Source organism: Falco naumanni, chromosome 16 (genome assembly GCF_017639655.2).
Source record: "Falco naumanni isolate bFalNau1 chromosome 16, bFalNau1.pat, whole genome shotgun sequence".
In the NCBI taxonomy this organism is placed as follows: Eukaryota; Metazoa; Chordata; class Aves; order Falconiformes; family Falconidae; genus Falco; species Falco naumanni.
This window is the reverse complement of record NC_054069.1, coordinates 404,137-416,727: the sequence shown is the minus strand read 5'-3', so window position 1 is coordinate 416,727 and position 12,591 is coordinate 404,137. Positions and strand designations below refer to the sequence as shown.

Below are 12,591 nucleotides of genomic sequence, written 5' to 3'. Positions count from 1 at the left end.
CGGGTTGCAAGGGAGATGGCAGTGATGTGCAAACCTCCAAAGCCCCTTGGTGTTGGTCTTCCAAGGCCAGGCTGCGTTGCAGCAGCACTCAGGTTCAGGCTTTGCCTCAGGGCTTGCTGCTTCAACAGGTATCGAGCAGAACTCTGCTGCGCCAGAGCCTTTCCTTGGGCGATACGGGGCTTTTTTGCCTTTGCCCGGTAGCCAGTATCCCTGCCAGGCTGCTCCCCAGCCTGGAGATGACAAAGTGCCCTTTAGTTAATTGCAGAACGGATCGCCTGGAGTTAAAAGTTCTGATTTATACGACTATGGCTCTAACTGCTCAATAACACGGGCCTGTAATCTACTTTCATTTCAAACAGAAGGGTGATTTATGGGGCAGCATGCCGCTTTAGCTCAGAAATGAGGTGTTCAACATATGCTCTGTTGACATAAATTTGGAATTTATCGCTCCTGTCAAAACTGCCTGTTGGACAAAGGTGTGCATTAAGGCAATAAATGGCTCGGAATAGTTTTCTGTCAAATTTCCTAACCATTGTATTCACTCTGTTTGAGGAGAAAAATATACACTTAAAAGTAATCAAATGGCCAAAAGCCATGCGTCTTGTTTGGTGCGGAGGGGAGAAGAGGGGGTCTTTTCCCTGCTTCCCAAAGGGGTGGTAGGTGGGGAGGGGCCAGACAACAAGAGATCCTTACACAAAAATAGCAGAAAGCAGTTTTATGCAGGTTTTCAAGTGGGCAGAGCAGCTGTTTGCTCGTGGTGGTGCTGGGCCACTTGCAGGGGTCCTTAGGTGCCAGGGCTGCAGCGGTACCCAGCCCCCTGGGATGCTCTGCCGAGCCCCTGTGTCCCCTGGGAGCAGGCAGTGGCGTTTGCCACCAATCCTGGCCTTTTCACACAAAGCACCCTGTGGGGAAAACTCATAATTTTTACACCGCGCGGTCCTGCTAGAGTCGCCATCCCTTTGAAGTGCTTTTTGCAGGGCATTTACAGGCCTTTTTAATTACCGGCAGCTTGTGAGGGGCCAGCCTCCCGCCCGGCTTTTGTTTGCCAGTGCTGGGTGAGGAGGAGGTATCACCCCACAGCCAGTTTATATCCCGCCTGGAGAACCCTTTGCCAAACCCCCGTGCCAGGGCTCGCTCGGAAAGGTGACCGCTGGCCCTGGGATGCCCTGCTGCAAACATCCTCGCTGCCCTGGGCAAACCTCTGCACTGGAGCATCCTCCAGCAATATCTCGCGATCCAGAGGCCTTGGGCTTGCTTTGTGCTTCCGTGCACCTTGAGCATTGCACGGAGGAGGAATTCCAGAGGAAAAGCGCCTCTTTTACAAAAAAGGTGCCTTTCCCAGTTGCCACTGCCCTCGTATCACACAGGCGTCTTCTCAGCTGATTTGCTTGTAGGGACCTTGTGGGAGCAAGGGAATACACAGAGCATAATTTCAGCACAACCTTGGAACAATAGAGAGTAGTTTAACTTTTTGCACTTGAGTTTGGGCAGTATTGCCGATCAGTGATGTATTTTATCGCCCTTAACTTCCCCCCCCCGCCCCCCCCCGCCTTTCTGGAGGCACAACTTTAGAAGCACATATTGATCTTTCCCCTCAGATCTTAACAGCCCGAGCAGCCGTAATACCTTGCTTACATCTGCCAGGTTTTTGTGCAGTTTTGCAACATCTCCTTAATCCGCCAAGCAGAAATAGAACATTTCAATCATATTTTGCTACCGGGAAACCAAGCAGATAAAGCGCTTTAAGACCTTGTTGAAAGGGACTGTGCAAGATGGTGAGCGATAAGATCGTCCTATAAGCAGGCGCCAAACAGAAAACTTTTGTCGCCGCTGAAATTTGTTGATAGAGATATTGCAAATAAATTACTCGGCAAGCACCCCAGTGCATTAAAACAATGAGGTTACGTGGGTAGGGAAGATGGCAGCACCTAAGTGGGATGGCAGACATGGATTTCCAGGGAGCCCTCATACCAGCGAGGTCAGTGGGCTCCTTGTTCTCCCGTATTTTCCCCTCTGCTTGCTGGGGAAGGTGGGAGAAGGGGGTCTTTATCCGCACACCCTTTCCTCCGACCGCACTTGGCGTCATGTGCGGTTGTCTGCCTTACCGTTACGTGCTGAGACTAAATTGCTGCACCCAGGAAGGTGGTCTGGGTTTGACCCAGGTTGCCCTGGATTTTGGGGATCTGTTCTGGGAGCAAGGTTGGTTCTCTAGGCTTGGCCGATGCAGAGAAAGGAAACAGGTCCTATTGTTTCTGCTCTGTTTCTTGAGATTTGCTTTTTAAAAAACCAACCCAAACCTCCATGTTTTGCTTGAACTAATTAACCAATTACACTTTAATTCACCAAAAAGGCGTTCTAACCTTGCAGAGGCAAGCGTTGCAGCGTTGGCGTGGGGGGTGCTGTGCTCTTCCTAACAAAGTGGTTTAAGCCCAGCGTTAAGCGCAGAAGCAAGCTCAGCCCAAGCTGGGGAAGTGTGACAGGCATGTCCCTAATTAAAAATGCAGAATGAGAAGGTTGTCACTTATTTAGCTGACTTGTTGGCAGCCGAAGTCTGTCAGGAGGCTGGTGTTTTATTTATTTTCGCAAGGCGGATAAATCCTTTGGATTGTAAACCTTCTTGGCCTGAATTCGTGCATGACTCTTAATCCTCCACTATGACACAGTGAATTCAGGACAAGCCTGATTAATAATTACATTATACAGCAAAGTTGAGAGTTGAAACCAACTCCCGCTCTTTGCCTTTCTCCTCCCTTTCTGCTCCGAAGCGTTCACCCGCTGTCGAACACCATGGGTTCTCCTGCCGGGGTCCGGCACGTCCAGCACAGCCGTTCGGCATCACTGCAGAGCGGGATGCAGGGCAGGATGCAGGGCTGGATGCTTTCCGCGCTTGCGAGGGAATCAGACCCTGTGAGCCGTGGGGCTGGGGAAGGCTTGGGGCTCCAGGCTCTTTGCAGCTACAGGGGCTGATCCTGCTAGGGCCTGGGGCAGCAACAGCTTCACACCAGTAAAGCTTACCCCAGGGCGGGGAGGTGGAAATAAAGCTCATGCCAAGCTAAACCCCCCCAAACCCAGGCCGGGCACGGAGGGTGAGCGGCCCATGCAGCTCTGCGTGGCTGGGGCTGAGCCCTCCTGCGGGAGCACCGGAGGGAGGGTTCAGCATCCAGCCTGGACAAGACTGGTTCTGTTTTGTCTTTGGCAACAAGGCCGTAAAAATATGCTCGTCTTGTTGCAGCGTAATAATAAACGGTGGATGCGATTTGCCACATTACTCCTCAAACACATACAAATACTTCTCTGTTTACAGCATCCGAATTTGAAACTTTGCACGTGCTCCTGTCGCGAGTCCTCCCCAGCTGTCGGCACAAATGGCTCACGTTATCCAAGGTGTGGCCGGCGGGCAGCAGCCAGCACACTTGGCTGGAAGCGTTTGGGGACTCAGGGGGCTTTTATCAAAGCCGCTGCCATGCGCAGAGCCAGGTTGCTTTGTGAAAGCATCCATTTATCACCAGCTGACACGGTGAAATAAAGCAATGAGCACCCATCCAGGCATTTTGGGTGCTGCGCCCTGTCCCTCTGTGCGCTGGGAGCGGCGGTGGCTCCTGGGATGCTGCTCCGCAGCACAGTGGGCAGGTGCCGTGGGACGAGCAGTAGCTAGCCCCAAACGGGAGGAGGAACGGCTCAGGGAGGGGTGGCCCTTGGTGGCAGCGAGGACTTGGAGAGCGAGTTGGAGGTTGGTTGGTTGGTTGGTCCTAGTAGACATGGTCAATATTCCTGCCCAGGCCTGTTCAAACACCATCTCCTAAAGGTTCTTCCGTTCAATAGAGGGCTCCAGCCTGCTGCAGGTTGTCTGCTACCTGAAGACAGAGCATCAAGGTTTTGGCAGCAAAGAGAGGGAAATAACGCGGGGTCTGGCCATTGCGGCCAAGCCTGGCACCCTCTGCCTGCAATGGCAAAGCCGGGGAGATGCTGAGACCAGTACCCATGAGCAGTGTCCTGGGTGGAGGAGCCCACCCAGGCTCGCCGGGGGATGCTCAGCCCCTTGGCATGGTGCAGGATAGGCAATGCCGTCGGGAGGTTGTGCAATGCCGCCCGGGTGTAGCTTAGTTTGTACCTCGCGCTGCCAGGAAATGGTGAGTGGCATGTTTCCTGTTTGCTAGCTGGTGGTTACATTTTGTGCTTATGATTTTTGTCACACTGAATTTGGATGGAAATCGGGATTCAGTTAGAAATGCATGCAAACAACAACTTAAAGTTGTTTTTTTTGGGTGGTTTTTTTTGGCGTGCAGTACCTTTTTCAAAAGCACTCTGTGCATGGGAAAGGAGTTTGCCAACGCATACTTTGCATAACTCCAGATTTCATATTTATCAGGTTTACTAAAAGACTCCAGCTATAGAAACGATGACAAACATTAAATAGGAGAAGGTAATCCCATCAGTCTTGGGGAGCCATGTAGGACCTCCTGTCTGTGCCCTTCCTGCAGGGCTTCTCAAACCAGAACTGATTTTGGGTGACGCACAGGTTGCGTGAAATATCGGGAGGCTTCTCACCGCTGTTTGGGATAACTTTTCCCCCGCACTCAGGGCTAACACCTCTCTGCTCTCCCCTAGGAAGCTGCACAGCGGGATGAAGACTTACGGATGCGAACTGTGCGGGAAGCGGTTCCTGGACAGCTTGCGGCTGCGAATGCACTTACTGGCTCACTCAGGTGGGTTGGAAGGGGGCTGCTGGGGGCCGGGGGGATGCACTCTGTGCCCACCCAGGGATGCTGCAGCTGCCTGGCGCCACCTGTGCAGAGCTGGCTGTACCCTTCCCAGGGCAGCACGTTGTGAACTTGTTCTCCAATGCCTGGTAATTAGATTTATTTAAATTTTCTTTTTTGGAGTTTGTTTTCAGTTCCTTAACTGGGGAAATATTTTCCGGGCTAAGCAGCTCAGAATAACAAACTCCGTGCAGCTGCTCATTGTCCAGCCCTGCTTGTAGCATGAGCATCGCCTCCACTTCGGCTCCTGCGTGCGTCCCAGCACCGTGTCCCTCGCGTACAGGCGTCCACCGCAGTTCCATTAGCAAAACTGCTGCAGAATTAAGCATTCTCTGCCTAATGAATCTAACTAGCAGGTTCACATGATGCAGGCCCTTTAATTAAATAGAAGGAGAAGGGCTGGAGCACTGCACTGGTGGGAAGACTTGTGCTCTGCAAGTTGATGTAGGCTGATGTTTCTCTGGGGTGTGCAGCCCCTTATGCAGTCAGGGCTTTAATGTAAAAAACAAATGCAGCACCCCCTTGCTGGAACACAGGTGGGAGTCCTCGTCCCGCTCCTTGGAGGACAAATCACTCGGGGTGGCAGGTACCGCAGCCAAAGCTGTGCTTGGGGGTAGCTTTGCAAGAAAGCTTTATTATATTTATTTTTATCTAATTTTTTCCACCTATTTTCTTATTTTTTTCTTCCCCATTGCCCCTCATCCATGCCCAGGGCAGGAGCCCACCTTGCATGTACCCGAGGGAGCGACACAGGGATATCTTCCCCCCGCTTCTTTGGTAGTTTCTGCTTTTCGGTGTGTTGGAGCCAGCCGTGACCCCACCCCCACCCCCACTTTCTGGGATGGGTACCAGCTCCTCAGAGTGCCCACAGGCAGCAGCAGGTTGCTGGGGCTGGTCCCCGGGGTGCTGCTCTCCCCCCTGACACTGGGGTGCAGGTTCCCAGGATGCTGGTCCCGCCCGGTACGGGGGTGCAGGATGCTGGTGTGTGTGTGTCCCAAGTGGTGGGACACGGGTTACTGTTCCCCCCCAGTACCGGGGTGCAGGATGCTGGTGTATGTGTGTCCCAAGTGGTGGGACATGGAATGCTGTTCCCCCCGGCTGGTGCCAGGGTGCAGGATGCTGGTGCGTGTGTCCTCAGGCACTGGGATGCGGGATGCTGGTTTCCCCCGGCCCTGAGATGTGGGATGCTGGTGTCCCCCCAGTGCTCGGGTGCAGGATGCTGGGGGGTATGTGTGTCCAGTACTGGAATGCAGGATGTTGGTCCCCCTCGTGCTTGGTTGCAGGATGTTGGTGTGTTTCTCTCCCCAGCACTGGGATGTGGGACGCTGGTCCCACCCCGGCGCTGGCGTGCACAGCTCGTGTTTGTTATGGTCGCTTTGGCTCGCAGCCCGTCCCTGGCAGGCAGCCAGCTTTGTGGGTACAGTATGTACAGTGAACACTGAGCCAAACTTCTCATCGCGCAGGATTAATAATTATTCTTCTACTTTTTTTTCTTTTTCTTTTTCTTTTTAAATCCAGCGAGGGCGGGGGGGGGGGGGGGGGGGGCAGGGGGGGGAAAAGCTCTGCCCTGTGCTTGCAAACAGCCGCCGTGAATTCCAGCGCTGTTATTTATTAAAGCAGGAGACCTTTGCACCTCTCCCCTTGCCTCCCCCCACCGCCAGCCTGGGATGAAGTGAGGTTGTGCTGGAGCAGCAGTGTGAGGGTTTGTTTTTGGTCCCAAAGGCTGCTTGCCTCTGTGCTGATGGATGATGTGTTTAATTGGGAGTTTGCCCCATGGGAGAGCATCGTGGTGGGATGCCTCATGCGCCCCCGCCGGCACCCCCTCACCAACAACCCTCAACGCCAAAGCAAATGATGGGTTTAACAGAGGTTAGCATCTCAAACTTCCCCACCCAAGCATTTCTGGGAGATGCCTGATAGTTAAAGGTGCGTTTAAATTAAGGAAAAAATTGGAGAGCAGCCCTGAGGGGGAGTCGCAGTGCCCCTGCAACACGGCGGGTGCTTGGTGGTGTTATCACAGCAGCCTTGCAGGTGCAAGGTAAATACTCAGCCAAATGTTTACACTCCAATATAAAGCATAAATAGAAAGCCTTTAATGCCGTGTAAAGCCTTTCCCCTACGTGCTGCCCGGCACCACCTGCTCCTGCCTGCAGGCAGGCTCTCAAAAACCTGTAAAGATGATATTAAGAGTTGCCCCTCTCCCAGAAAAACAAATTGCTGGGGGAAGTGAGGTGGGAAGCCCGGCTCGTCGGTGGTATGGTCGAGAAGTGCCATCTATTTGACCCAGGGATGTTGGGGGTCCTGGTGCCGCCGCTCGTTTCATAGGCATCCTCGCTGGAGCCGCTGCTCAGTGGGCAAAGCTCATTTGCACCCTGGGATGCCACTTGCCACATCACCTGCCTTGAGTGCATTTTGGGTTACCTGCATCACCTGCAGCGCACCTGTGGCTCCCCTCCCCACCTGAATATGCTCAGTTCATCCTGTGTCATCAGGAGGGGGGCAAAAAAAGCACAGAGGTCCTGTTGGGTGAGGGGACAGGCTGTGACAGGGGAGTGTGGGGTGCTCAGGGAGCACGGAGGGGAGAGGGGGAATGGCGCATCCCACCCCTTGCCTCCTCATGTCCTGTTTTCAGGGGAGGGAGCTCATCCCACCGCCATCCACCTCTCTAACAAGCATCACCTCTTCTCCCCTCCACGCGCCGGCATTTTCTCCCGGAGCACCAGGAGGCAATGCACTGGTGGTGGGGGTGACGGTGGCTGTGTCCCCCTCGCCCCCCGGCTGGTACCCGTGGTGGCTCCCCGGGGACGCGTCCGCCCCCCCGCCCCGGCTGGCCGGCGGCCGGCGCTCGGTCCCGGGTGATGTCAGCGGCCTGCCGGCAGGTCTGGATGTTCTGCCAGCGTTCCCGCGTTTATGATCATCCGCAGATGTGCATCCAAGAACACACTGTACCCACAGCAGAAATTAATGCAGGCTTGACTGCCGGCCAAGCCGCGCACACGGGGGAGAGGAAGAAAGAAAACAAAAACTGTTTAATGCTGTTTATAAATTATACACTGGCTGATGAAAAATACATTTCTCTCGTCCCCCCTCCCCTCCTTCCCCATCCTCTCTGCCTCGAGAGCCTGAGCCGAGACCAGAAGAATATGGTTTGCTTTTTAGCTCCTGTTTTGGCTGCGTTCCTGGACCTGGCCGCTGGGTCAGAGCCAGCTGCTTTCTTCCCCCCCGCCACCCTTACCTGACGAAATACGTTTATTTTTCACCCGCCGCCTGTCCCCACTCCCCGTTTTTGGCCGTCCCTTGTTATGGAGGGTGGGGTGCAGAGCGGGGTGCTGGGACCCCTCACGCCTCTCCCCATACCCAGCGCATCTGATGCACGTCCCTTAGCGTTGTTACCAGTACACGTAACAGCCATCACCACTTCCCCCAGCTTCCCTGCTGGATGGGGGAAACTTCTCCAACTTCCCCCCGGTGTCGTGGTGCTGGAGACCCCCCTCTTCTGAGGTGGAGGGAGGTGGTGAATGGGGCAAGAGCCCCCCCATCCCTCCACACACACTCGCCAGCCATTCATGCGGCTTTTGTGTTGGTGGTTTTTTTTGTGTTGTTTTTTTTTTATTTAATACCAGTAATGTTTATCATTTGCCCAACAGGCTTGACAGATTTTGTTTCCTGTCGAGCGGCACGGCTGTGAAGCCCCCCCAGTTGCCAAGGAGCCGCCTCCCCGCACCGTCACGGGCTGATTTGGTATTCCGCGCGGCGCCCCAACGCATTTCTGTATGCAAGACAAAGTGTTTTGATGGAGGACGATTGCAGGAGTGTCTGGAGGCTGTTTGGAGTTTTATGGGCTGTGCAGTACGCGCCGTGCTCGCTCGCTTGCCGCGCGGGGCTGCCGAGGCTTTGGATGGGGTTTGTCATTTTTTCCCCGCCGAGAGGAGGCTCCTGGCGAGAGCAGCGCTCGCGGGGTGGAGGGGAAGGGGGAATTATGTAAGAACCTGCCTTTTTTTTTTGCTCCCCAGCTAAAAATCCAGATTTATTGATTTATTTATCTATCCATATGAAAATACCCCCAGCTCCACCCGTCACCGTGCAGCATGGCAGTCAGTGGTGCCAGCTGGTGAAGGTTGGGTGATGATGTTGCTGGTGGCCCCCCTGCCTTGCCCACCCCCAAGCCCCTGCTCCGTCGTTCCCCATGCTTTGCCAAGCCTCTCCGGAGTGGCCCGTGGGTTGCTGCTGGAGCATCCTTCCCGCAAGAGCCACCCGTGGGTCCGGTCACGCTGGGGTGACGCAGGGCTGGGAGGAACTGCTGAAGCCCCCCTGGTGCTGCCCCCACAACTGTTCCCTGCTCCGAGCTGGGGAGGAGGGCCAGGAGCGACAGCAAGGCGGTGGGCACGGGCTGGGCGCATCCTATCTGCTGGCTTAGGCTGGCGTTCGTGCTTGGCTCAGGAGTCCCCCCTCACCTCCCAAAGCCTGCGCCTCACTCATTTCCTTATATTCAATTATTGCCTTTTGATGGCACTTTGGGAAAAAGGAGGCAAAGCCGTTTGCCTCTAAATCCAGCCTGCTCTGCAGGCTTCGTCTTTTTTTTTGGCCCTTCCTGGGTTTCTCCGGCGTATTTTTTTAGTGCAGAGATTTTTCATGACTGTCTCTTCCACTTGGGTGAAACAGGGGAGAAGGGAAATAATAATAATAATAATAACAGCAATAATAAAAATCAAAATGCAGCTTGATGTGGGCAAAAGGAGAAAACAAGAGAATGGGGTAGAGAACAGGCTAAATTTAAAATTGTAATTGGCTGACTTCCACAGGCTTGCGGGTGTTTTAATGACTCATAATAACTTCATTTAAAACCAGCTGAGCAGAAAATAGATTGGAGAGGAGCCTCAGGCCATTATGGATTTGGGTTTTTTTTTTGACAAGCTCTGTTTTCGGCAGCCAGGAAGGCACTCGCAGAGGGCTTGGCTGCTTCGCTTTCCCCGAGTTGGTGGTCTGCCCGACAGAGATTGTATAGAAACTGAGGCCGGCTATCTTTTTCCACCCCCCGCCCCCCCCCCCACCCTCCCGCCCCCCTTTTTTTTTTTCACTGATTAAAAATAGATGCCTTGAGGTATTATTTTAGCATCACTGTGGTTTGGTGCTTTTTTTTCTTTGCACTTTTGATGTGGTAAATGGAACATAAATAAAATTGTTTTTGAAATTACTGAATTAATTAGGTAGTAAAGCGACGACAGTGCATAAATTTACTTGGCGATTTTTTTTAATCCATATTTCCCCCCCCCTCCTCCTTCTCACCAATTACAGCCTGTTAATAATATATAATCCCAAATTCTTATTAATCCCCTGTGCTGGGAGAGGGAGGGGAGTAGATGTTGCATGGTGCTGGTGGGGCCATTGTGGTGACACCACGGTGGGGAAGGGCCAGGGTGCTGTCGCTGCCAGCCTGTCTGTCCGTACCCGCCACCATCCTCCCCATGTGGCCTCGGGAAATTGCCAATTTCCCACCTTCCTCCTCCTTTACCCATCATCCCCCTCCTCCTCCAGAGGATGCTCACGGCCTCTCTTTCTCCTTTTCCCTTGTTTTTTCCCTGGGGAGGGTTTGTCTTTTCAGAGCCCCTCTCCCCACAGCCTCTTGACCCCCAGCCCCATAGAGTTTATCTCGTGGCGAGGAACGCAGGCGCAGGGAAAGGGGGCTTTGATGGGTTGTGAATGGAGCTGGGAAGGGGAAGGGGGCGTTTGCTGCACCTGCCCCCTCGGCTGCACTCCTCTGCCGGGAGAGGGGTGGGCAGCTGGGGCTGGCGCATGGCCGAGGGGCTGCAGCCCCCCGGTTAGGGGCAGGCAGTGGCAAGGGAGAGGGGCCGTTTGCTGCTTCCTACCATCCGAAGCGCTAAGAGTGGACAGCCTATTTCTCGTCCCCAATAAAGTAATTAAAGCAAACGGGTGCTGGGAGGTACCGTTGGGATGGTAGCAGCTCGGACTAGAGGAGCTCTGTCTCCAGACTGGCCGAGCTACGCCTGAGCCGTGCGCAGGGGATGCTTGCCATGACCCTCTTGGGCATCCCATGTCTGAGTGTCGCTTCAAACCACAACAGCGCTGCCCGTCCTGGCCAGCGTGAGGCTGTTCCCTTGCACTGCTTTTAGGGAAAATTAAATAACTCAGCCCTGCCCCTCCTGATTGCTTTGCCTCGGGGACACTGCGGTCCCTGGGCAGCGCTAACCTTGCCGAGGGGGGGACATGGGGCAGCGATAACTGTGCAGATAGCTCTGGATGGAAAAGGCAGAGACTCCTCACCCGTTTTGCCCCAGCCTCTTGCTACAGGGACCTTCATTAGGCAGAAGCTATAAATTTGCCTGCACGGATATAAATGTACGGTGGGGAGGTCGGTGCCAACTGCGGGGCTCGCGCTGAAACACGGCTGATACTTGGCAGCACGCAGAGTCCCGTCCCATCGGGAAGATCATCCGGAGATATCTATATACCGTAGGCGATACGAGGCACTTGCTAAAAATACCCTCCCCAAACTCGTGCGTACATTTGGAGAGGCTAATCGTTTCTATGGGTGTCATTTAAAGGATGGAAAAAGGCGTGAGGGAGAGAAGAGAGCCCTGACACAGGCTCTGGATGTGCTGCTTTCAAATATGTCCTGCTCCCTTTAATAACAAACATCGAGCTGTGGTGTGGTTGGTTGGGGTTTTTTTCTGAGCCTTGTTATAATAAGCTCAGATGTTGGATGACATTTTTCCTGGTGACTCACATAGTAAAATTAACCTTGAACTATTTACATATTCAATTGCCACCCTCCCTCCTTCTCCTCCTCCTCCTCCCTTCTCCGCGAGCATGTGTACATTACAGGAATCCTGGCTCTGTATCAGTTTTTGTTTTGCTGATGAGAAAAAAAAAAAAAAAAAAAAAACACAGAAAAAAATTCCCCTGCCTGGAGTACACATCTACTTGAGGGAAAGAACACGCAGTCCTGGCCTTTGGAAATTGGCAGGCAGCGTGCTGTTCCCGCGCTGATAAGAGGTACTGTAAATAAAACTGTACGGCAGCGCCTGCTGTAAAATGCCCCGCGTCTGTACTCATTGTTCTGACAGCTCTGGCTTTTTTTGGGTCCGCTGTTTTGGTACACACTGTGCTTCCTTATGTAAGCGAGTGCACCCAGCTCCTCCTGGCATTCGCCCTGTTTATTTTTGCCTCACCAGGAATTTTTTTCTGTGTCGTCCCCCCCGCCGCCTGCTCCCCAGCCAGATGCTGGCCGCCTTTGCCTTCCCTTGCTGTGCACCCCTTGGGCTGCTCTGCGGGCTCCCTCCAGCCCTGGCCCTGCCGGTGCTTGGCTCTCGGGGGGGGAAGGGCACAGGGCACCGGCGCGTATGTCCTCCCCTCCAGCCCCACGTAGAAACAGGGGAAGAAAAAGCAAACCCTGCATTTAGCACGACTGCCGCGCATCGTGGATGCAGGGAGCTGCTTGCCCTGAGCACAGGACCCCCCCAGCATCACCGGTGCATCGTGGTGGGGAGGGGGCAAACGCCAGCAGGCTGCTCTGCCCGGGGAGGACCTGTTGCCGCAGCAGGTTGCCGTATCCGCATGGATCATGCTTCGCAGCCGTGGGGCTGGGAGAGCTTCGAGTGGCGATGGAGAGTCATTGCCTTGGCAACTGCCGGCTGCACATCGCCCTCGCCGGCGTGCCGAGCGGAGGGCGGCCCACGTCCACTGCCCTATCGATCCCCGTCCCCTTGCCGCTGCAGCAGCTTCTCCCCATCCCATCAGGTCTTGGTGCCCTTTATGGTGTGCTCCTCTCCCTGCCGTGGGTGAACTGCCGGCAGCACCCACATCCCTGCAA

At 54.2% G+C, this 12,591-nt stretch overlaps 1 protein-coding gene across 2 annotated transcripts in view; it reads left to right on the top strand.

Moving 5' to 3' along the window:
* ZBTB16 (zinc finger and BTB domain containing 16) overlaps positions 1-12,591 on the top strand; it is a 65,333-nt gene that overhangs the window by 28,411 nt on the left and 24,331 nt on the right. For both annotated transcript variants that reach the window (XM_040616071.1, XM_040616070.1), the window contains exon 3: positions 4,609-4,706. In XM_040616071.1, coding sequence (XP_040472005.1) covers positions 4,609-4,706 — 98 coding nt within the window. The remainder of the gene's footprint in view (positions 1-4,608; positions 4,707-12,591) is intronic.